The sequence below is a fragment of the Monodon monoceros genome, unplaced genomic scaffold (genome assembly GCF_005190385.1).
Source record: "Monodon monoceros isolate NGI ecotype Baffin Bay Population unplaced genomic scaffold, NGI_Narwhal_1 Super_Scaffold_12, whole genome shotgun sequence".
In the NCBI taxonomy this organism is placed as follows: domain Eukaryota; kingdom Metazoa; phylum Chordata; class Mammalia; order Artiodactyla; family Monodontidae; genus Monodon; species Monodon monoceros.
The window spans coordinates 164,249,180-164,271,355 of record NW_021703768.1 but is presented as its reverse complement, the minus strand read 5'-3'; the positions used below and the strand labels follow the sequence as shown (position 1 = coordinate 164,271,355).

The 22,176-nt window shown below is 59.3% G+C and overlaps 1 protein-coding gene across 1 annotated transcript in view; it reads right to left on the bottom strand.

The window, feature by feature from the left end:
* ADGRL1 (adhesion G protein-coupled receptor L1) overlaps window positions 1-17,890 on the bottom strand; it is a 47,719-nt gene extending 29,829 nt beyond the window's left edge. The window contains 2 exon segments of the mRNA XM_029215874.1: window positions 327-490; window positions 16,362-17,890. Of these exon segments, the coding sequence (XP_029071707.1) occupies window positions 327-396 (70 nt within the window). The 5' untranslated portion in view covers window positions 397-490; window positions 16,362-17,890.
* Window positions 17,891-22,176: the final 4,286 nt, after the last annotated feature.

Genomic DNA, 22,176 nt, shown 5'->3' with positions numbered 1-22,176 from the left:
TCACACTGAGAGAGACACACACAAGACAGAAGAGGATCGGCTCACCAGGAAGGCCTGTCCCGGTCCCGGGAGGCCACATCCCGAATCCCAGGCTCTAGGACCCCTGGTGGGATGGACCCTGGTGCTCTGGGTTGGGGGGTGAGGGGCTGATCCGGGGACCCCTTGGTGGTGCTAGGGGGCATAATCACCAAGTCTTCCTCTGGCCTGGTTCTGGGTGGTCTGAAGCGGGTACTGTAACGAGCGGTCGGGAGGTATTTCACTGTTTTATCCGCCCTCCTAGCAGGGATTTGGAGGCACGGCCCCTCCCCAGCCCCAGCAGCACCTACCTTGGGTGGCTGAGGTGACCAGGACGGCAGTGATGCAGAGACTCCAGAGCACAGCGGCCAGGCGGGCCATGGTGGCGGCTGGGGAGCGTTCGGGGCTCTCAGTGGCCTGTGCAGGCGGCCTCGCCCCGCATCACCAGGTGGGTACCACGGCCTGGCCCACCAGTCTGGGGAGGACAGGAAGAGTGAGGTAGGGGGCAGCGGCCGACCCCCAGCGGGCCTAGTAGGAGGGGTGTTTGGGCCGGTCCCCTCTCCTCCTGCTGGTGGCTGAGGGCTTCCATCCTGCAGCCCCAAGAGGGGCTGGGCGATGTAACCCGCCCGAGCCAGCCATATCTGACAGAAGCTGCACCCTTGGGCCAGAGGCTGACCCCTTCCAAGGCCTCTGGTTTATACTGCACCCTCCACTCCCACCCCAACAGATGGACCCACCCATCTGGGCATCTTGGACCTCCTGGAAGCGCCTCCTGGTGTCTGACAGCCCCCCTCGGGTGGCTGGGGCAACGCTTCACGCTGTCACCGCTGTGAAGGGCCCACCTGTACCCCGGCAGGCCTCAGACCCTCCATCACGGAGGAGGAGAGCCCTCTGGAAGCCTCTTCCTCGACCCAAAATCAAGACCCTGCCTGTTTGTCTCCCCCGCCCCGGCTCTCTCACCCAGCACAGCGTCCAGGGTGGGGGACCCAGGCGTCTTGGCCGCAGCTTGCAACCTCTGGGTCTTGGGCAGGAATCCAGGTCCCCACCCCTGGTCCCCTGCTTCCCGTTTCTCTGGCTCTGGTAGCTAATTAGAATCCAGCTGGCTGGTGCCACAGATCAGGGACCAGGGATGACTGAGTCCCCTCTTTCCTCTCAGGAGAAACCTTCAGGGTAAGCCAGAGACAAGCAGGCAGGGTGAGGGGTGGGTGCAGCCCCTGGGGGGCCAGGGAGGGTGAAGGAGGGGTGGAAGTTGTGTGGCGACCCCTGCAATTCTCTCCAACCCCACCCCGTCTGCCCATCCTCGGGCACAGAGGCTCTGAGGGCACAGAGCCGGGTTCTGACCCACTTCTTCTCCCTCGTGGCCTCTCCTCTTCTCACTGCCTCCGTCTCCCCTGGATCGTCTTGAGACTGGACACCCAGATCTTTACTTTCAGTCCTTTGCTTTATCTACACTCTGGTTCTCCAACATGGCCCCAGCCCAGGGGCACCAGCCTGGCCAGGAACTTGCTAGAAATGCACATTCTCTGAGGAGGGTCAGCACCCCATGCTTTCTTGTTTGTTTGCTTTTTGACCGCGCTGGCGCGGCATGCGGGATCTTAGTTCCCCGAGCAGGGATCGAACCCGTGCCCCCTGAAGTGGAAGTACAGAGTCTTAACCGCTGGACCGACAAGGAATTCCCCAGCACCTGTGTTTTAACGGGCCCTCCAGCGTGCAAACCCCTGGTCTGTCCTCTCCCACCGTCACCCCAGCCTGTCCTACGGGCTCAACACCACCGACCAGCCAATACTTTCCAAATCCCTTATGTCCAGTTTGGAATCTCTCAAAAGAACCCCGACTACTGTTTCCCACACACACAAAATGAAAGCCTATCCACCAGTCCAGGTGATTCCCTGTCCCCACCTCTGCTCCAGCCACTCCTGCTATTCCTCAACCACACCAGGTCCTGCCCCAGGGCCTTAGCACTTGTCACTTCCTCTGCGTGTATCTTCTGTCCACCATTTATTCACATGGCCTCTTCCTCTGCTCCCTCACCCCCTTTGGGCCTTCGTTCAAATGTAAATATTTCTCCCTTTTATGGAAGGGTCCCTGCACTGGGCAGTGATATCGTTGAATTGCTTTGTTTTGTTCCTGCTTCTAGAACAGGCCTGACACACAGCAATGAATGTTTGTTGAATGAATCTCAGAACCCAAACCTAGGAATCCTCCTCAATTCCTCACTCCTCTCCTCCCCTCCCCTTCATAAACTCCATCAGCAAGTCCCACGGGCTCTGCCTCCAAAGTATCTCACCGACCTGCCCACTTCTGGCCCTCAGTGCCACCACCAGGACCAAGCCACCATCCTGCTGCATCTGGACGCTTGCCCTGGCCTCCTCCTCCCAGACTCCCTGCCTCCACGCATGCCCTCCACTCAGTGCTAAGGGAACATTTAATGATGTAAATCCGAGTATTAACCTCCCACTCTGCCCTCCCCTGGGGTCTCTGTTCCTCATCAGGGCCTAGAGGCCGCTGGTGACCCAGCAACACCATGCTCTCTAGCCTACCCACTTCCCGTTCCTAGAAGCTCCAGCTTCCTTCCAGCCCGAGCCCTTGCCTGGGCTGCTCCTTTGTCTGGAATGCTCTCCCAGCATCCCCAAACGCCTGCTGGAGCTTTTCACCATTCAGGGCTCAACTTCAAGGTCACCGCAGAAGAGTGACCTACCCTGACCACCCTAACCGCTCCCGCCACCCTCGCTTGTCATCCTTCAGCTCCATTTTTGTTTGTTTGTTTCTTGGCTACGCTGCGCAGCATGCAGGGTCTTAGTTCCCCAACCAGGGATCGAATCCTTACCCCCTGCAATGGAAGCACGGAGTCCTAACCACTGGACCGCCAGGGAATTCCTTAGCCCCATTTTAAATTCACGGCACCTGAAATTACATTCTTGTATAAATTACCTTCCCCACTAGACCATGGGCAACTTGAGGCCAGGGACTCGGCACAGGTTCCCAAGAAAGATTAGGGCAGCTCGCTCATGGGGCAGGACATCCCTCCCTCCAGGCCTGTCTCGTCTCATGTGAAACGGGAAGGTAGTTTCACAGGGCAGCCCTGCAGCCCTGTTCCCCGACCCTGACCCGCAGCAGCTCTCTGCACCCTCCCCAGCGCCCAGCCTTCAGGAAACTCCCCCCTCTACTTCCTCAGCCCACAACTGTCTCTTATCCCGCAACCCTGTCCAGATATGGCCTTTGATGGGTTTTGGTTCATTTCATAGCACTTTACAATTTCACATGGTTTGGGGGGGGCATTCTTCACCACTTCATTTCTCCTGCACCCCATCTTCCAGCCATGGTCAGATGAGGGGGTTGGGGGACTGACCCTAGGCTGATGGCTGCTCCCCTCCCTGACTCTCCCCTAGAGAGTTAAACTGGTTAGCATCTCCTCCCTGGCTCTCCCTTAGGGAGTTAAACTGGTTAGCGTCTGGTTAATGCTGGAGAGGCTGCTGGATGCCAGGCTCTGGGGACAGCGGGCCAATGTGGGTCTGGAGCCCGACCCTGCCATTTCATGCCCCGTGAGCCTGAGCAGGTCCCCCCCAACTCATGCCCCCAGTTCCCTCGAAACCTCGGATCTGCAGGGTTCTGGTAAGGACAACAGTCTACATACACGGTAGACCGCCAAGGGACCCATCAGAGGGTACTGGCACAGCACAGCGAGAGTCAGGGCACGGGGAGGACCCATCTGAAGGAGGCGGCTCCTCTCCTCCTTCCAGGCTGCACCCCGGGACCCCAGGACCCCAGGCCTCTTGCCCGTCCACACCCCGCCTCAGGGATCCAACCAGCCTCATGGCTTTAGACACCCCCTGTACCGTGACGACTGCCACATCTGAGTCCCAGCCCCGCTTCTCTCCTCATGTCTACACCTCCATCTGGGTCTCCAAGGCATCTGGAGCCTGACCACACTGGACACAGTCCCCCATTTCAGTGCCTGGTCCCCCCGCCCTCCTCCCAGGTCCTTGGGCCAAAACCCCAGGAGTCAAAATCTTGGGTTCCTCTTTCCCTCACCCCCACAGCCAGTTCAGGAGTAAGTCCTGGGTCTACATCTCCAGAACACCCTAGCGTCCACCTGTCCATGCATGGTAGCCCCCCTCCAGACCTGGGCATCACCATCTCTACCAAACGGCCCTGACCTCTTCCCAGCAGCCCTCCAGCCCCTCTCACTCCTGCAGCCCAGGCTCCCCCCACCTCCCCTCACCTGCCACTGGCACCCAGAGGGATCTTTAAAAAAATTATGGTATTATATATATATATATATGTGTGTGTGTGTGTGTGTGTGTAACATAAAACTCATCATTTAATGCTTTTTAAGTATAGAATTCAGTGGCATTAACTGCATTCTCAATGCTGTGCCACAACCAGTGCGATCTATTTCCAAAACGTTTGTATCACCCCAAACGGAAACTTGGTACCCCGTTAACCAAGAACTCCCTCTCCCCTCTCCCCTCAGGCCCTGGCGACCACTCATCTACTTTCTGTCTCTACGCATTTGCCTGTTCTGGGCATCTCATATGCATGGAGTCATATCGTGTTGGCCAAAAAGTTCGGTTGGGTTTTTCCATAAGAAGTTATGGAAAAATGCGAACGGACTTTTTGGCTAATCCCCACACAATCTGTGGCCTTTTGTGTGTGGCTTCTTTCACTCAGCAAAATGTCTTTGAGGTTCACCCATGTTGTAGCCTGTGTCAGTTATTCCTCTTTCTGGCTGAGTACTATTCCACTGTGCAGCCGGACCACATTTCGTTTACCCATTCATCATTAAAAAAAAAAAAAAAAAATTAAAAAAAATTTCTTGGGGGCTGTGTTGGGTCTTCGTTGCTGCGCACAGGTTTTCTCTAGTTCCGGTGCATGTGCTTCTCACTGCGGTGGCTTCTCTTGTTGCAGAGCACGGGCTCCAGGTGCCACGGGCTTCAGTAGTTGTGGCGCACGGGCTTAGTTGCTCCGCGGCAATGTGGGATCTTCCCGGACCAGGGATCGGACCTGTGTCCTCTGCATTGGCAGGTGGATTCTCAACCACTGAGCCACCAGGGAAGTCCTAAAAATTTTTTATTGGAGTATAGTTGATTTACAATGTTGTGTTAATTTCAGGTGTACAGCAAAGTGAATCATTTATACCTGTATCCACTCTTTTTCAGAGTCTTTTCCCATATAGGCCATTACAGAGTATTGGGTAGAGTTCCCTGTGCTATATAGGGTCCTTAGTAGCTATCTATTTTATATGTAGTAGTGTGTAGATGTCAAAGTTTTTGGTTTTTGTTTTGGCCACGCTGGGCAGCTTGCGGGATCTTATTTTCCTGACCAGGGATTGAACCCATGCCCTCGGCAGTGAAAGCAAGCAGTCCTAACCACTGGCCCGCCAGGCAATTCCCTATCCATTCATCATTGATGGACACCTTAGCTTGTTTCCACAGAGGGACTTTTTAAAGATGTCAGGAATTCCCTGGTGGTCCAGTGGTTAGGACTCGGTGCTTTCACTGCCGAGGGCCCGGGTTCGAGGAACTAAGATCCCACGAGCCGCTCGGCACGGCCAAAAAAAAAAAAACACCTTGACACGTTGCTCCCCTGCTTAAACCCCTGCCGAGGTTCCCACTCCACATCCCAGGAGGTCACGCACACCCGGCTCTTGCCCCTTTCCCGCTGCTCCAGCCACGCTGCTTCCCACCATGCAGTCTTGGCCTGTGTCTCTTCGATCTCAGCTCATGTCCCCTCCTCAGAGATGTGGGTGGGCCTCCGCCACCCCACACCACAGCACCTTGCGTTCAGGGCCCGTTTGTCCCGTCCCCGCCATCCCATAACCTCCCATGTCTCCATCTTCCTCTCTGTAAAATGGGGCTACCTCATAGGGTAGCTGCACAACAAGATGAATTCATACCCGTGAAACACACAGGGCCATGCCTGGTGCATAGTGAGTACAGAGTGTCCTGGGCCGAACTGTCACCACCATCCCCACCAATCACGTCACTGCTGTGTGACCTGACTCGTCCGCTCGTGGATTTCCTTTGTAGCCCCCGGAGAATGGAAGCTCCCGAGGCCGTCCCTTGGTGCCTAGACGTGCAGTAGGTCCTCAAACAAATATTGACCAGATGAACACAAGGATGGTGATGGGGGCAGCTGGACGGGGCGTCTGCCCTGTGACCTGGGGCCCAAGCCTGGCCCACACAGGCTGGGCACCATTGCCTCAGGGGCACAGAAAGTGTTCCCCATGGGCTGCCTGCTGCTCCCTGAAGCCCCTTCCCTGGAGCAGCTCCTCCAGGAAGCCCCAGGCACCCCCAGAACTGTCCGTACCTCGGGGCTGCAGCAGGGGGAACTGGGCACTGCAGCTTCTGTTCCCTCTCGTCCTGGCCTGTGCATGCCCACTCGGCCCTGGGGAGTTTTACCTGCTGCCTGGTGCTCACCTAAGCGAGGAGGTGAGGTCAGACGTGGATAGGTGGGAGCCACCTGGGAGGCCCAGGCCCGACTACCCCTGAGGCCTTGGGATGAATGGAATTGTGTTCCTCCCCCCTAAAAAGATACACCGGCATCCTATCCCCCAGCACCTCAGAATGGGATCTTCTTTGGAGATAAAGAGGTAGTCAAGTTAAAATGAATGAGGTCATTAGGGTGGACCCTAATTCAATCAGACTGGTGTCCTTATAAAAAGGGGATATTTGGACACACACACACACACACCCAACCACCAAGGAGAACGCCACGTGAAGACGGAAGCAGAGATTGGGGTGATGCGTCTACAAACCAGGGATTGCTGGCAAACCACCGGAAGCCAGGGGAGAGGAAGGAACCAACCCTGCTGACACTTTGATCTTGGACTCTGGGCCTCTAGAACTGGGAGATAATAAATTTCTGTTGTCAGAGCCCAGTCTGGGGTATGTTGTCACAGCAGCCCTAGCAAACTCGCACAGGGTATCAGGGCACGTGGCGGGGGAGTTGAGGCAGAGATGGGGGCAGGGCCCTGAACCACACAACTTCAGGGGAGCCTTTCAACTACAGGGTGTGGGGACCCAGCTGGGATCTCCAGTTTGCCAGAACCACCCACCATGCCAGGGGCAGCGGCTGACACCTCTGTGCCCCGTTCTGAGCACTGCATGCCTGTATCTCCTTTAATCCTCAGAAGAACTTAGTAAGGGGGTGGGGAGTGTATACCCACATTTTACACAAGAGGAAAGTGAGATCCCAGGGGCACCTGACTGGCAAGGGGTCTTTGAACCCCAGGCTGAGCATGGGGAGCTGGGGAGACCTGGGGGCCCTCGAAAGCCCCCTCCTCTGGGCCCCCACTGCACCTGTGTAAGTATCCTGAGAAGTGGACACGCCCACAGGGGTCAGGTGAGCCCCCACCTGTGTCTGTCCCCACCTCGAGCCTCAGAGGGCTTGAGCGGCCCCAAGTTAACCCATGGGAAGCAGGGCCCACCACCCTCTGAGCCCCAGGTGTGTCGGACCCCCAGGTCACGTGGGCCGCCCACGGGTCCCACACCTGCCTCCGGGTTTGCCTGAGCCCCATATCAGTTTCAAGTCAAGGGGCGGGTGCAGTGGGGTCCCAGGGCCGGGTGACATGGCCCAGGCTCTGTCCTCAGGTGCCCTGGCATGGGGCAGGGGAGGGCGGGTGATAGGAGAAGAACCAGCTGCTGGAGGAGGGGAGGCACTGCTAGCTTGCCCTCGAGTGAGGTTGCCATGGCAACCCTCAGTGCTTGAGTGGGTGGGAGTCTGAATGTTCCGGGGCCCCTCAACACAAGCTTCCTGCCTCTTGCTCTGTCCCAAGCAGCCTTGAGTCTTCCCCAAACCCAGCAGCCCGAGAGCCCAGCTCCACAGGCCCACCTCCTCCAGGAAACCCTCGGGCATGGCAGAGTGGGTAACCAGCAGGCCCTGGGATAGGTCCAAGGACTTGGCTCCTGGGTGTCAATCTGCTGTGTGATCTCGGGCCAGGCTCTTGGCCTCTCCGAGCCCATTTCCCCATCCCTACTCTGGGACTAACAGACTTCCCTCACAGAGATGGAGCAAGTGCCCAGAGAGTGTCCGTCACATAACCTCCTTCAGGAAGGGGGCTGTGGGCTCAGGGAGGGCAGGGTCCCCACCAAACCCTCAGCTCCATCCCCTCATCTACCCATATCTCAGCAGAGGGCAGCCCAGTCCTCCCAGGCGCTCAAGAACCATACAGATATCCTGGACCCCTCTTCTCCTCTCATCCCTACAGCAGCTCCTGCGTCTCCTTCTTCAGAATCTGCTCACTTTCTCCTGACTCCTTGGTCCCCTCCCTGGTCCAGCCCTGTCGCCTCCTCCCCTGTCTCCCAGCTCTCCATCCTTGCTGCCCAGTCTGTTCCACATACAGCCACCAGAGGGCGCCCGTGAGCACCCCGAGTCTGGGCACATCCCTCCTCTGCTCAGAACCTTCCAAGGCTCCCACCTCACTCAGAGCAAAAGCCAAAGCCCTTCCTCGGCCCACAAGGCCCTGCACACTCTGCCCTGTCCCCTCCCTACCCTCACCTCTTTACACTTTCCCCCTCGCTCACTAACACCAGGCACAGTCCCCTCTCAGGGCCTTTGCACTGGCCGGTCCCTCCTCCCCAGATAGCTGCAGAGCTTCTCCCTTGCCTCCTTCAGGTCTTTAGGCAAACGCTGCTGGCTCTGGGAGGCCCTGCTGGCCCCAGCACTCTTGCGTCCTGCTCTGGCTTTATTTCTACGTGGCCCTCACCGCTAGCGTGCCAGCCACACGTTTTACTTATTTGCTTATTATCTCTCTCCCACTAGATGTCGGTGCCACAGGGTGGGGTTTGTCCGTCTTGTAAATTTTAAAAGGTCACTCTAGCTGCCAAGTGGCGCTGGACTGCAGGGGGTGGGACCATTCAAAACCTCCCCTTCTCCCTGGATGCCTCCTTCCCGGTCTCCCCCGTCTATCTGCTACTCCCACCACTTCCAATCTCTACCCTGCAGCCAGCGTGATCTTTGCAAAATGAAAACCCAATCACATCCCTCCCTGCCTACAGTCCTCCATGGCTCCCTATTGCCTCAGAGGCCTCAACATGGCATTTCAGGCCCTGGTCTCCTGCTACCTTCTCATCACCTTCTCTGCTCTGGCCTATCCTCACCCTCCACATCTCTCTCTCACATACCCAGAGGACTCCTGCCCTCTGTCCCTTCTTCCTCCAAAAGGCTCTGCCTGCCAGGACTGTGTTGGTCCCTCCTGTACCCACACAAGTGGCACACTGGGGCTCCACATTTTACTCCCCTAACTGGACTTGGGCTCTGCAGCTGAAAGTCTATCCCACCAGGGAAAGTTCCATCGTGGGTTGGCCTGGCTGTCTGTTGCATGCCCAGCCCTGGGCAAGGAAAGGGTTCTTGTTAATTTGTTTAATGAACAAAGATGAAACAGACCCACAGAAGAGGTTGTCCATTCAGTGGATAGTTACCTAGCTCCCACCTGGTCACAAGTGCTTTGGAGGAAAATAGGCTTGTAGGGGAGAGAGAGAGTGGACGGGGTATGCGTGGGTGCAAATGTAGATGGGGTGGTCAGGGAACACCTGGCCAAGAAGGTAACATTTTAGCAAAGGTCTCAAGGAGGGGAGCCATCTAGGTACTGGAGAAAGAGTATCCAGGCAGTGGGAACAGCATATGCAAAAGCCCTGAGGTAGGAATGTGCTGAAGTGTGGCTTTGGCCCAGTAAGTGAGGGGAGAGAGGGAAGAGGTGAGGGCGGGTTTTACAGGGCAGAGCGAGCAGGGCCTGTGGGAGTGAGGTGGGAGCCGTGGAGGTTCTGAGTGGGGACAAGACGTGCCCTGACTCGGGTACTCACAGACTCCTGCTGGCAAGGGAAGATCAGACTGTGTATGTGAGGAGGGGTGCTTCCCACCCCCTCCCTCTTTGTTTCTCCAGGTCCACACTGCTGTCAGAACCAGAAACCTGCAGTTTCCCCCTCCCCCTCCCCTTCCAATCGATCATCTACTAAATCATGTCAACTCTGTCTCGAAAGCCCCACACGGGTCCATCTCTAATGTCTCAAGGCCTCCACCTGGTTCTTCACCTTGACAGCTGTGGTGGCCTCCTACCCACACTGGCCTCTCCACTACCCTCCCCTGCCCCACCCACCCGCCCTCTGCAGTTCTTTCCTACAAAGCAAGCCAGAGGGAGCGCATGCTAAACATTCCAACCATGTCTCATGGGCCTTGACCCCTTCACAGGTCTCCCCAGCCCCGTGGACAAGTAGAAACGCAAACCCACAAACAGTCCTTCAGCCCCCAAGACCGGCGTCCTCTCTCCCCCCCTGGCCAGGAAATGTCTTTCCCTCCCCCCCCCCCCCCGAGCCACCCCCTTCTTTCTGACCTCAGGGCAGGTCCCTCCCTCTCACAAACTCTCCCTCTCCTCCACTTTATCCCTCTTTCCCCTCCAGATCTTAGCTGGGAAGCCCCCTCCACCAGGAAGCTCTCCCTGACTTGCAGGCCAACCGGGCACCTCTCTGACGCTCCTCGCCACAGTGGGTTGGTACCATGGTGGCCTGTGGTCCATTTCCACCCCAAGGTGTTCCCTGACTAGCCACAAGTCTCGCACTCACTCCAGGCATGCAGAGCAGTGCTGGCTCCCACGGGAGCCAGAGCCTGAGGCAGAGTGCATGGAAGAAGGCTCTGGGGCCCTCTGCTACCACCAGAGTAGCAGCGAAAGGGCAGAGACCAGAGGGATGGGGAGACGGTGCTCCGCAGGGCAAGAGTGAAGAGGCCCTGGGTCTCGGGGCCCTAGGTTCAAATCCCAGCTGTGCCCACTTTAGGCTGTGTGACGAGGCCCCCACCTCCCTCCTCTGCATTCTGTCTCTTCCCCAGGGGAATGGGTTGAAAGTCTCACAACAGTGGTTATGGAGCTTAGAAGTGATATCCAGCAATCCTACGCGTCTCTTTTAGAACACGTACTGTGTACCAGGCGCTGATCTAGGTGCTGGAGAGACAGCCATGCACGAGCCAGACACAAAGAACAAACACTAAAGAGGTCAATCCCGTGATGTACTAGTGTTGTGCGTATGTGTGTGGGGGGGTGTCATGCAATCTTAAATACGGTGATGGGGAAAGGCTGGGCATGTCAGCAAAGCTCTGGGAAGCTGAGGGAGGAGCCACAGAGGTGCCCAGGGAGGAGAAGACTCGTGCAAAGGCCCTGGGGCTGGCCGGGGGCTGCCATGTTTGAGAACCAGTGAGGGAGCGACCACAGGGGAGTGGGAGGAGGTGAGGGCAGGGAGGTGAAAGGGACAGACAGCAGCAGACTTGCCCCCAGTGGGGCTGTCCCTCTGCTGATGAGGGGCATCCAAGGATGCCCTGACCTCCACCACCAGGGGCAATGGGGCGGGAGGGCGGTGGTGCTCCAGGGTGGGAGTTGGGTACCTATGGCCTGGACACTGCCCACAGCCAACGGGCTAAAAACGGTTTTGCCACTTTCAAAGGGTTAAGAAGAAGAGGGAGAAGAAGACTGGTAAGCCCGCCAAAGTCTCCAGTACTTGCCGTCTGGGTCTTCACAGGGGGACTTTGCCGACCCCGATCTAGAGCAGTGCTACTCACCTGGGAGGGCGCACAATTTTGCTCCTCCTCCCAGGCTGTTTGGCGATGTCTGGAGACGTTTTTAGGTGTCACAGCTGGCGGGGGCGGGGGCGGGGGCGGGGGGATGCTCCTGGTAGCTAGAGGGTCGAGGCTAGGGATGCTAAAAGGTCCTATGATGCACACGTCACTCCCCCTGCCAAAAATGACACAGCCCCAGTGTCAGGAACGCCACAGCTGGGAGACCCTGCCCGGGGTCCCTCACCTGTCTGCACCACCTCCCCGATCCTGGACAGGAGCGCCCACCTGGCTGCCTGGCCTACCGGGTATTTTTAGCCTCTGAGGGAGAGGTCCTGGCTCTTTCTAGCTTTGGGGGGGGGTGGGCAAGGCTATTTTTAGCCTGAGCATCTATTTATTGCAATTTTTGTCTTCCCCAAATTTTGGAGTTGGGGGGAGGGTGGCAGGGGGGCTTCTACTTGGCTAATTCCCCAGCGCCGGGACAGACCACTGAAACAAGGGTGGGGCGTGAGAGAGAGCCTGGGTTAGTGTCCCCACAAAGGAGGGGTTGCTCAGTCCTTGACCATGGCACTCCTACCCCTGGCAAGGGCAGGGGGGCCCCACATTACCCTCCAGGCTCTAAACCCTATATGCATGCGGCCCTGCAGGGGAGCCGCCTGCCCACACTGACACCCTCACACACAAGAGCACCCATGAGGCCACCTCAGGGAGAGGCCTCACAGGTGTCTTCATGGGACAGGTGCAGAGCTGGCCTGGTCTGGCCCCTGGTGGGTAGCCCTGGATCCCCCAAAGGGACCGGGGTCGATGGGGAGCCCTCACTGTGCAAAGCCTGGGGGGAGTCCCCTGGGGGTCTCCAGTCCTTTGAGAGGCCCCCTCCCACTTACTCAGCTAAGAGTTCTTGAGCACCTACTGTGGGCCAGGCATAAGTCTAGGCACCTGACATCCGAAAGCAAACCAAGTAAAAAATTCCCTGAGCGCTTGGATCCTGGTCGGGGAGACAGACGATAAACAGGCACAATATATCAGGAAATCACAGAGTGTGCGAAAAGCCATCCGCGCGACGGAAAGTCAGGAGGCGGGTGGGAGGCTGCAATTTTAAACAGGTTGCATGGGTAAAGGTTACTGAGGAGGTGACAACTGAAGCGGGTGAGGGAACAAAGTCTTTGCAGATGTCTGGCTGAGGGGTCCAAGTGAAGGAGCGGCCAGTGCAAAGGTCCTGGGGTAGGACTGCGTTTAGGAGCGGTGAGGAGAGAGCGGGTGAGGGGGAAGAGGTGATAGGGAAGGTCATGCAGGTTTGGACCACAGGACACCCCACGGGATTGGGATGTGCTGTGGTGCCAAGACGCAGGGGCTGCTGTTTTCCGAGTCAATGGCTGCCTCTCCCCAGCTGGGAATCTGGCCCTTCCGGATGGGGAGACACAAGCCTTCTCCCCCACTGCTACGACAGGAGCCCCTTGACTGAAATTGCTTTTGTCACCAGACTGTGTGCTCCCTGAGGACAGGACTGGGGCACTGTCCCCACGGCGTCCCCAGCACAGCGCCTAGTGAAAAGACACTTGGCAAATATTCACAGATTTCATGAAAAGGTGCACCCAGCCTCACTCCAAGGAGCCCTACATACATACACCTAGGAGCATGCCTGCAGGTGCCCACAAAATGCAGAGAGCTGCTCACACATGGAAACACACACACACACACGCACGCACACGCACACACACACTGCCAGCCCCTCTGCAAAACTCACAAACACGAGTACAGAGGAGACCCTTAATGAACGTAGGACCCGCCTGTCGGACACGTGGCCGGCTGCACACAGGCTCCTCCAGGTCACCATCCAAATCACACAGGACGGGTACACACAGGTGCGGACAGATGTGTAACAGAGGACTGGATTCCAGGGGCAGTGGGAGCCACTTCCAGACCTCTGTTCAGTGGTCCCCTCCCACCTGGGACCCCACTTTCTGTTTCATCAGGGTGGCCGAGGCGAGAGCTGGGAGGAGTGCCGGTACAGTCAGGTCCAGCTCCAGACCCAGGGAACCCCCATCTCAGGAGCATCCCCCCCCCCCCGCCCCCCCCCTCCCTGGAGGGGCTGGAGGAGGGGAAATGTCTGGTGTCTGGAAATTGAATCCTCGAGAGGAGCCCACACAGAAACCAGAGCCTCCTGTGTGTCCTTGGCCACACGTCTGGCTGGAGAGGTAGGAGGGGGCAGAGACTGAAAGCTTCAGCTCCCCGTGGCCAGAGGGTGGGGACATCGGGGATCCCTCTCCTCCTGTTCTCCATCACGGGCACCCATTTTGGGGCCAAGCAGCACAGCCTCCTGGGATCGGCACCCCCACCCCCAGATGCCCAGGCTGGGGCTGAAGCGCCACACTCTCTCCTGCCAGCCTGGGCACCCAGGGAGGACGCAGATGCCAGGCGCAGGCAGCAGGCAGCCCCGCACATGCAGGTGGACCCCAAGCCGGGACCAGATCGCTTGATGTGAACAGACTCCAGAGCAGCCAGGGCGCCCGCTGGCCCCTCCCCCACTGGCCGGTAGGGTCCTCCTTGGGCCCCCCAGGAGAAGAGGCTCCCCAGGGCAGGCTGGGAATAGAAACCAGGCTTCGAGTCTCCTGCGTTCCACCTCCTCCCTGCAGGCCCCACAGCCCAGATGCGCTGGTCCCCAGCTACCTGCCCTCCCCCAACCCCGGGCATCGTATCCACGTCCAAGGGCAGACATAGCACGGGTGATCCTGCCTTAGGCCAGCTCCCCACGAGTGGATGTTGGGATGGGCACCCCCTGGAGTGAGGGTGGGCCTGGTAGGGCACTGGAGAGCAGGAGTAACAAGCATGGGGTGAGCTAAGGCCCCGTGGGAGGCCAATGAGGAAGAAGAAGGTGGCAATGGCAGCAGGGGGGCCGGGCACTCACATGTGAGCACACACGTATGTGCTCGGTGCGTGGGGGCCACTGTTGCCAGCCAGGGATCGAATTGGTTCCCTTTTCTGCTTTCCAGATGATTTTTCATCTCCGTAATTAATGGGCAAGTCAGTTCTGAACAGCATGGCAGGCAAATTACTAGTTAGGACGATCACAGATAACTTTCTCGATATGATAATGAAAGTTGTATTCCTTCTCTTAGTCTCCCTGTTTTCATCCTACTTTTAAGTAATACATTTGGCATTAGTGGGAGGGGAGTGGGGAGGAAGGAGAAGTCACCTGCCCCCAGAGCTGGGGCCTGACCCAGGCCGACCCGGAGTCCTGAGCCCCTGGCCATGGAGCAGATGGAGAGGATGAGAGACGGGGACCCTCCGTGGGGCACCCTGACACCCCAATGACCGACCGATTCAGGGCATCAGGCCTAGGAGACCACGTGGAGGGCAGGGAGCCCCCAGGCTGCTAGCCAGGGTGAAGGAGTTGGGACTGGGGTCAGGTTACAGGCTTATGCCGGCCCTTGGGTGCTGGAGAGAGGAGCAGAGATCAACGGCCTCTCCCCAAGGAGGATTGAGATCCACAGGCCCAGAGCAGATATCCACTCTCAAGCGTAGTACCCCACACCTATCCTCACACTGTCCAACCCGGTCTCCTCGATGACTCCTGAAGCAGCTAAGAGAACAGGGCAAGCAGAGAGCGGGAGAGAAAGAGAAAGAGAGAGGCGGAGAGACAACCAGCCATCTTGGCAGCCATTTTGAACCCCTCCCCCTGCTTCCCCCTGCACACCACATGTTTGGAGGTGGGCAGCGGAACCCAGGCCCTGGGTCCTGCAGAAGCCAGGAGGAAAGGGGGCCCTGTTCTCAAGGCTGGGACAGAGGGACACCCACTCAGCTGCCATGACTGTCGGGGGGAGAGGTGGGGGAGGGAGGAGTGGACTGCGGGGGAAGGTACAGTGAGGTGCTGGGTAGGGGTAGGGATGGGGCTGGGTGCTGACCGAGACTGGGAGACTAGGGACAGGGATGTGCGTGCGGGCTGTGTGCAGGCAGGGGGCTGGCTGTCTTCGGATGGGTGCCAGAGGTGCACTGGAGAAATGCCTGTGGGGCCACTTTTTGGCCAGGGCTGGAGCACACACAGCGCTGCCCACCCTCTTCTGCACGGACTCCGGTCACGGGACCCTCAGATGGAAAGATGACAATTGAAACCCCCAGGCTTTACCCAGTGAACACCTGGGAGAGAGGGAGGGCTTGCTCTCAAAGCCCGAATCCGGGTGGATTAAACCCAACAGCTTCCCACGCTTAACCGGGTACCGCGGAGGGAAGATGCTCTCGGTGGCTACAGCCGGCCAGACACCCAGACAGACCCCTCCCCATCCCCCGCGCCTCTGCCTCCCAGAGAAAAACAACCCCCAGCCCGGCATCCAGCGGTGCCAGCCCCCAACGCGGCTCCTCTGGGGGCCAGGGCCCGCGCGCGGCGCGCACACGCACCCTCTCCGCTCACACCCAAACACCTACACGAACAGGGCGCCAAGCACCCGCGCGCACACGCACCGGGGACACGCAGGCACCGCCGCGCCGCTTCCCCACAAAGGCTGGCGCGCGCGCGGGCACACGCAGCCACGCGCGGGCACACTCGCTGTCCCCTCCCCCCACCGGGCACCCCGCGGCCGCGCATCCGCACCCCCGACACTCCATGGGGGCTGCCCCTCCCGGTCCGCTGGCCGATGCGGGTGAGGTGCAGGCCGCCCTCGATTCTCCTCGCGCTCCTGTACGGTGACCCGCGGCTCCAGCATCCCCTCCCCCTTCCCGGCTAGCACAGGCCCCGGCTCCCACCCTCCCTACCTCGGCCCACACACCTGGCCCAGGTACGGCGTCCCCCTCGCCCTGGGGCCGCAGACACTCACCTGTCCGGCGCCGCTCCGGGGTCGGCTTTGCGCGTCTCTCCTGCGGCTCCGCGAACCCAGGTCCCCCGCCCGGCACATCTCCCGGAACCGGGGCGGGGGTTAAAAGGGCGAGGGTTGGCGGGGCCCAGCACCACCGCCACCAAACAAAAATTAAAATTAAAAAAAAAAAAAAGCGTATTACACAGTTCCAAAGGCGGCCCCCTCGCGGCAGCGGAGACTCGGGGCTGGGGGCGACCGGGTCCGCGCCCCTCCCAGGGAGGTAGGCAGCGGAGCGGGGGCGGTGTCAAAGCTCCGGGGGCTGGGGCGAGGCGGAGCCCCCCGAAGAGGCGCTAGCAGCTGCCCGCATCTCCCCCGCAGCTCCGCGGCCCCGACGGAGGCTGCACGTGTGCGCCCAGGCGACTTCCCAGCCCCCTCCGACGGTGGCAGCCGAGGGGTTAACGGGGCAGCTGGGGCGCCCCTGCAGCCCCCCGCCGCCCGGCGGCGCCGCTCCGGGGCCCGCGGGGCCCCATCCGCCGGGGCCTTCTCGGCAGACGGCGGGGCGGGGGCGCCGCAGCGACTACAGCTCCCGCGCCGACGGCTCGGGCTCCCCGCAGTGGCCGCAGGGGGCTCGGATAGGGGGCGGGCGCCGCGGAGCTTGAGGGGGGGCGCGGCTGTAGGCAGGCGAGGCGGTGTCGCGCCCCCGGGGTGGCTGAAGGGGGGGCGCCCAGCCGGGCCCGTGGGCACCGCAGGACGCGCGGACAGAGCCGGCGCCGGGCACCAGCAATGACAAGCCGCCTGCTCACCCCTCTCTCCGGCGCACCAGCTCCAGGAGGGGGGCGCGGGCGCGCATAAAACGCGGCGCGGAGCCGCCGCCCAGGACCGGCCGCAGCAACCTGCCCGAGCGCACCGGCGGCAGGCCCGAAAACCCGGGATGGACTTTACTCCCCTTCACCCCCTCTAGCCCCTCTGGAAAAACGGGGAGAGGGAAGGCGAAGAGCTGGATCCCGGCGTTGGAACGGGAAGTGGGGGAGGGGAGACAAGCTCAAGGAAGACCCGGGGCGGATTTTGCCCGTAGCGAAGTAACGGAAAGGCGCCGAGCCCGGTGAGGGGAGAAATGGGAGAGATCTGGAAGAGGTATGCAAAACCCGGGTTGGATTAGATAGAGATGGGAGGAACGAAGGGAGCTGCGACAGGGCCAAATGCACCCGGGGCACGCAAATTTCGGGCCGGATTCTTCCTCGGGAGACGGAGTAATGCGTCATGCCTAATGCAGTGGGAACAAGCAAGACCTGGCCTAGAGTTCCCAGACCTGGGCTCGCAGGGGGCTCCAGGAGGGGGCTGCTTAGCGGCTAAGGCGCGTGGGCCGTCTTCCTGGCAGCTACGTGCAAGAAGGAGGGGCAAAAGGAGGGATGGACTCGAACTCGAAAGGATCCGGAGCGCTGGCTGCACCGAAGCGGGCAGGTAAAAGCGGTTTCACAATCCAGGGGTGATGCGGAGGGAATGCAATGAGGAGGCCGCTACCCTGAGAGACCAGACCTACAATGAAAGGCGAGGGAGGGCCGCAAAGCCAGGACTGGAATATGCGGGATGGGACAAGACCCCCAGCAAAAGATCCCTGGCAACTGGACAAGGGCTTGGAGCTGACCGGGCCGGAGGAGCGGGGGGGGGGGGGGGGTTGTTAGGGGGAGGTTAGTATCTATATAAACACCTCAAACGTCTCGCTTTGGGAGGGGGTCGGGGGAAGGGAGAAAAAAAATTGAATTTTAGGTTCTTGGCAAGAGCAAAACCTCGGTACGGATTTCCACAGCCTAGCAACTGCACTGCAGCCGGTGGACTTGAAGAAGTAGGGCAAGGAACCAGCGTGTTCCTAGGCATCTGGCCGAGTGAGGCGAGGGGCAGGTTTCAGGCTGAGGCTACCGAAGGGAGCCCTGCACCGCTCCCCCACCCCGGGGTGGGGAAGACAGTCCGACTTGGCTTAGATCCCCGGAGCCAGAGATGTGACTGCCAAGACCCACAGTGGGGACTATAAAACCGGGTCCCGGGCCAAAAATAGGCACTTGGGCAGAATAGACAGCTCAGTGCAAGGTGGGGGCTGAGGAAAAACTGGAGGGGGGTGGCAAGGATCCTTGAGGGGGGCGGGTACGGGAAGGTCCTGAGAGGTAAGATCCGGTGAGGATCTCGGGAGAGCGAACCTGGAAGCCTGGCATTTTATGAAAGATGGGTGCAACGCGAAGACTGATGGGTGGGGAGGAGCAAATCCCTGGCTTAGATGCTCGGGGAAGGGAGTCCATCCAAGGGAGACCTAAATAGTAAACCGGCCAGTTCATACAAAGTCCGGGCTGAATCTTGGCAGACACAGAGCGGGCAACAGTGGGGGGAGTAAGGCAGACAAGTCCCGATCTGGATTATAGAGGAAGGGGACTGGCTGAGGATGGGGAGGGGGGCAAACCCTTGCCTCTACCTCCAGGGAAGAGAATGCATTACCACCCCAACTTGGCTCTGCAGAATGGGTGAGGAATTGGGAAAGTGTGGATGTAGCAGCGGGGCAGGTGGCATCGTGGTAAATACACAAAACTTGGGGCAGGCTAGGATGGGAACTATGAATATCTAAGAAAGCCTAAAGGGAACATCTGCAAGTGAATTAACCTGTCCTCTAAGAATCCCTTCCCAGAAGCCTGTCCCGGTGGCTGTGGCTGAATTTAGGGAAAGGCAGAGACTCCAGACTTCCAGGCTGGCTGGGTAACCAGGGGCTACCTCTAAGGCACCCACCACCCTACGCCCTCTGCTGTGGGCAGCCATCGTTTCAGGGCAGGGATTCTTATAGCCTGGAACCTGGGCCAAATCCAGCCCCCAAACTTCAGGGGTGGAGAGAGTAGGTGGGCTACCTTTGTTCCTCCTTCACACCCAGGGTTCCCTGGCTGCAGACTTTGGGCCTTAAATCTGGGTGACCCGGCCCATCAGCTGGATCTGAGGGACCAAATACGTATGAAGTTGAGGTTGGTGGCTGCGGAAAGGATCCCATCCATCTGTGGTTGGTGCAATACCAGGATGGGAGGATGGGGGAGGTTCCACGTCTCCACACATCAATTTCCCACTTTGAGGCATCTCGACAGCACCTGGTAGGACCCACGGAAGGCTTTGGGGTGCTGGGGAGAGGGGGCGGTGCCACAGGGGGCAACCAGGAACCCTCCCCCCACATCCACACAGTCAGCTTTCTATAAATCCAGCAGGACTGAAAGGGGGAAGAACGTGCATCTCGGAAAGCTGAGCATCTCCAGAGCCCTCTGGCTCCAAGCCTCCTCCCACCACTCCACCCTCCGGTCCTAAGCAGTCCACCCACCTCCCTCTGTGGAGCAACCCTGGGAACCTATGAGGGTGCCTGGGAGATGGCTCTACCTTGCATTCTTCAGTGGCTGTGAGAGGCAGTGTCTTTAACTTATATTAGGGTAAGGAGAGACATGCTTTGAGAAACCCCCGGCTCAGTTTGGCAAAATCCTGGCCAGGACGCCCTCCCAGCCCCTCCTATTTCTCCCAAAGCCCGTGGTCAGCGGAGCACCCCTGGTCGTGGCCGGGATCAGTTCACTAGCCTCCATTCCATCTCGGTTTTCTGGCCTCACGGGCGAGGGGCTCACGAGGCGAAGGATAAGTAGAGGCTGGGGGCGCGAAACAGCCCCAGCGCCTCTTCTCTCCCAAGACCCTGGGCTGCGCAGTCGCAGTGGAGGCCGCGCCAGCAGCCCGGCTCCGGAAACTAACGCGTCCGCGCGCGCGCGCGCGCGCGCGCGCAGTCTCTCCCGGGCTCTGAGTGCCCAGCACTGCGCGTGTCCGTCCCCGCGCCCAGGACGCCCTACTCCCTACTGCCGGGGCGCTCCTCGCTCCGGGCATGCTACCTTGTGCCTCGGGATTCCCACGCCCCGCGTGACCCGCACCTTGGATACCCAATGTCCTGTGCATCTTGAGCCTGGACGTCCCGCTCTTCTCTGCACCCTGTGCCGGAAAACCCCCGCACCCAGGTTGCCCCACGCCTAGGACACGCCATGTAGCGATCCCCCGGCGTCTTGGAGACCCTACATTCTGCGCACCTAGCACCTGGGGCACCCTGTACTCAGACGTGGATGGCTCTCTTCACCTGTGCCCTCTGCCCTTGCCCTGTGCCCTCCATGTGTGATGTGCCCACTGCTTCAGGCTCTTATGCTGACCGTCCTGGGCGCTGCGCTCCTCCACCCTCCCCTGTCCCCAGTGCTCTGTGTCCTCTGTCTCAGGCCTGGCGCCCTCAGTCATGGGTGTCCTACCTTGGGTTCCTTAGGTCCGGTGTGTGGCGGGGCTGGGGGATGGGTGAGGGGCGCAGACCCAGAACACGTGCGAGGGGGGAGCGGGGCTTGGGGTTGGGGATGAAACACGTTCCTGGACTCAGGAACAACGCTCAGACCTCCACTGCCCAGCAGGCGTCCCCAGCCCGGCTCTTCCTAGAGCCCGCTCAGCACGGGATGTACAACCCTGAGGGTCTTCTCATCATTCGGTTCATGTATTCATTCCTTCCATTTATTCTTCAAACACAGAGGACCCCTGACAGCCTTCAGTGTGGCCGGGTGCTAGGTGCTGAGAATGCCCTAGTGGCCTGGCAGCAGGACTGGAGGCCCTCTCAGGGTGCATCCCCATCCCGTGGGTAAGGCAGCTACAGAAAGCACGATGGAAGTAGCTCTGGAAAGTGAGCAGGGGGCTAGGGTAGTGGATGGTGAATCTGTCCAAGCCTTGAGGGGTGGATGGGTGGGGTTCTGTGTGCCCCTGACTCTCCTGGAAGCTCCCTGTACCCCCATCTTGGGCAGTGACTGAGCCCCGTTCTGTCCTATGCCTTCACTCAAATGAAAAGCCAGGTAAAGCGGTCTCAGAATTGAGCTGGGGGGATATTGCGTGGGCGGGGATTAATTCCAACTGCTGTCTTTGGGTGTGGGGGGAGGTATGCATTCAGTCAACAAGCATGTATTGAGCACCTGCTAGGTGCTGGGGGCACAGCAGTGAACAAGGCGGACAAGCTTCTCTGTTCTTGGGGCTGACATTCCAATCAGGAAGACAGATGAGAAATCAGACAAAAGATACAGGGTGTTAGATGATGATAAGTGCTATGGGTGCCCCGGTCCGGGAAGATCCCACGTGCCGCGGAGCACCTGGGCCCGTGAGCTATGGCCGCTGAGCCTGCGCGTCCGGAGCCTGTGCTCTGCAACGGGAGAGGCCCACGTACCGCAAAAAAAAAGAAAATTAAGGAAGGAAGACAGAAATTTTAGATAGAGGAGGTCAGGAAAGACCTCACTGAGAAGGTGGTATTTGGGTAAAGACCTGAAGAGATGGGAGGAGTCATGGGGAGATCTGGGGGAAGGGGGTTCCAGGCAGAGGGAACAGCCCATGTAAAGGTCCTGAGGCAGAAACATGCTGGGTGTTCAAAGGATCCATGAGAGGGCCTGTGTGGCTGGAGGGAGGGAGTAAGGGCAAAAGGAGGAGGAGGTGAGGGTAGGGAGGTAATGGGCCAGATCGTGCCGGCCTAGTGTGCTTTGGGGAGAACTGATTTTTGCTTGGAGTCAGCTGGGAGCAATGGAAGATTCTGAGCAGAGGAGGGATGTGCCCTGACTTAGATGTTCATAGGTGCCCTCTGGCCCTGGTGGGGGAACAGAGTGTGGGGGTCAAGGGCAGAAGCTGGGGGACCAGGGAGGAGGCGACTGCACTGGTCCAGGTGATCAATACTGGGGTAGGAGCAGGGAGGTGACAGGAGGTGAGCACCGGGTGGATTCTGGGTGTACTTTGAAGGTGGAGCAGATATATGGGAAGTGGGATGCAAGGGAAAGAG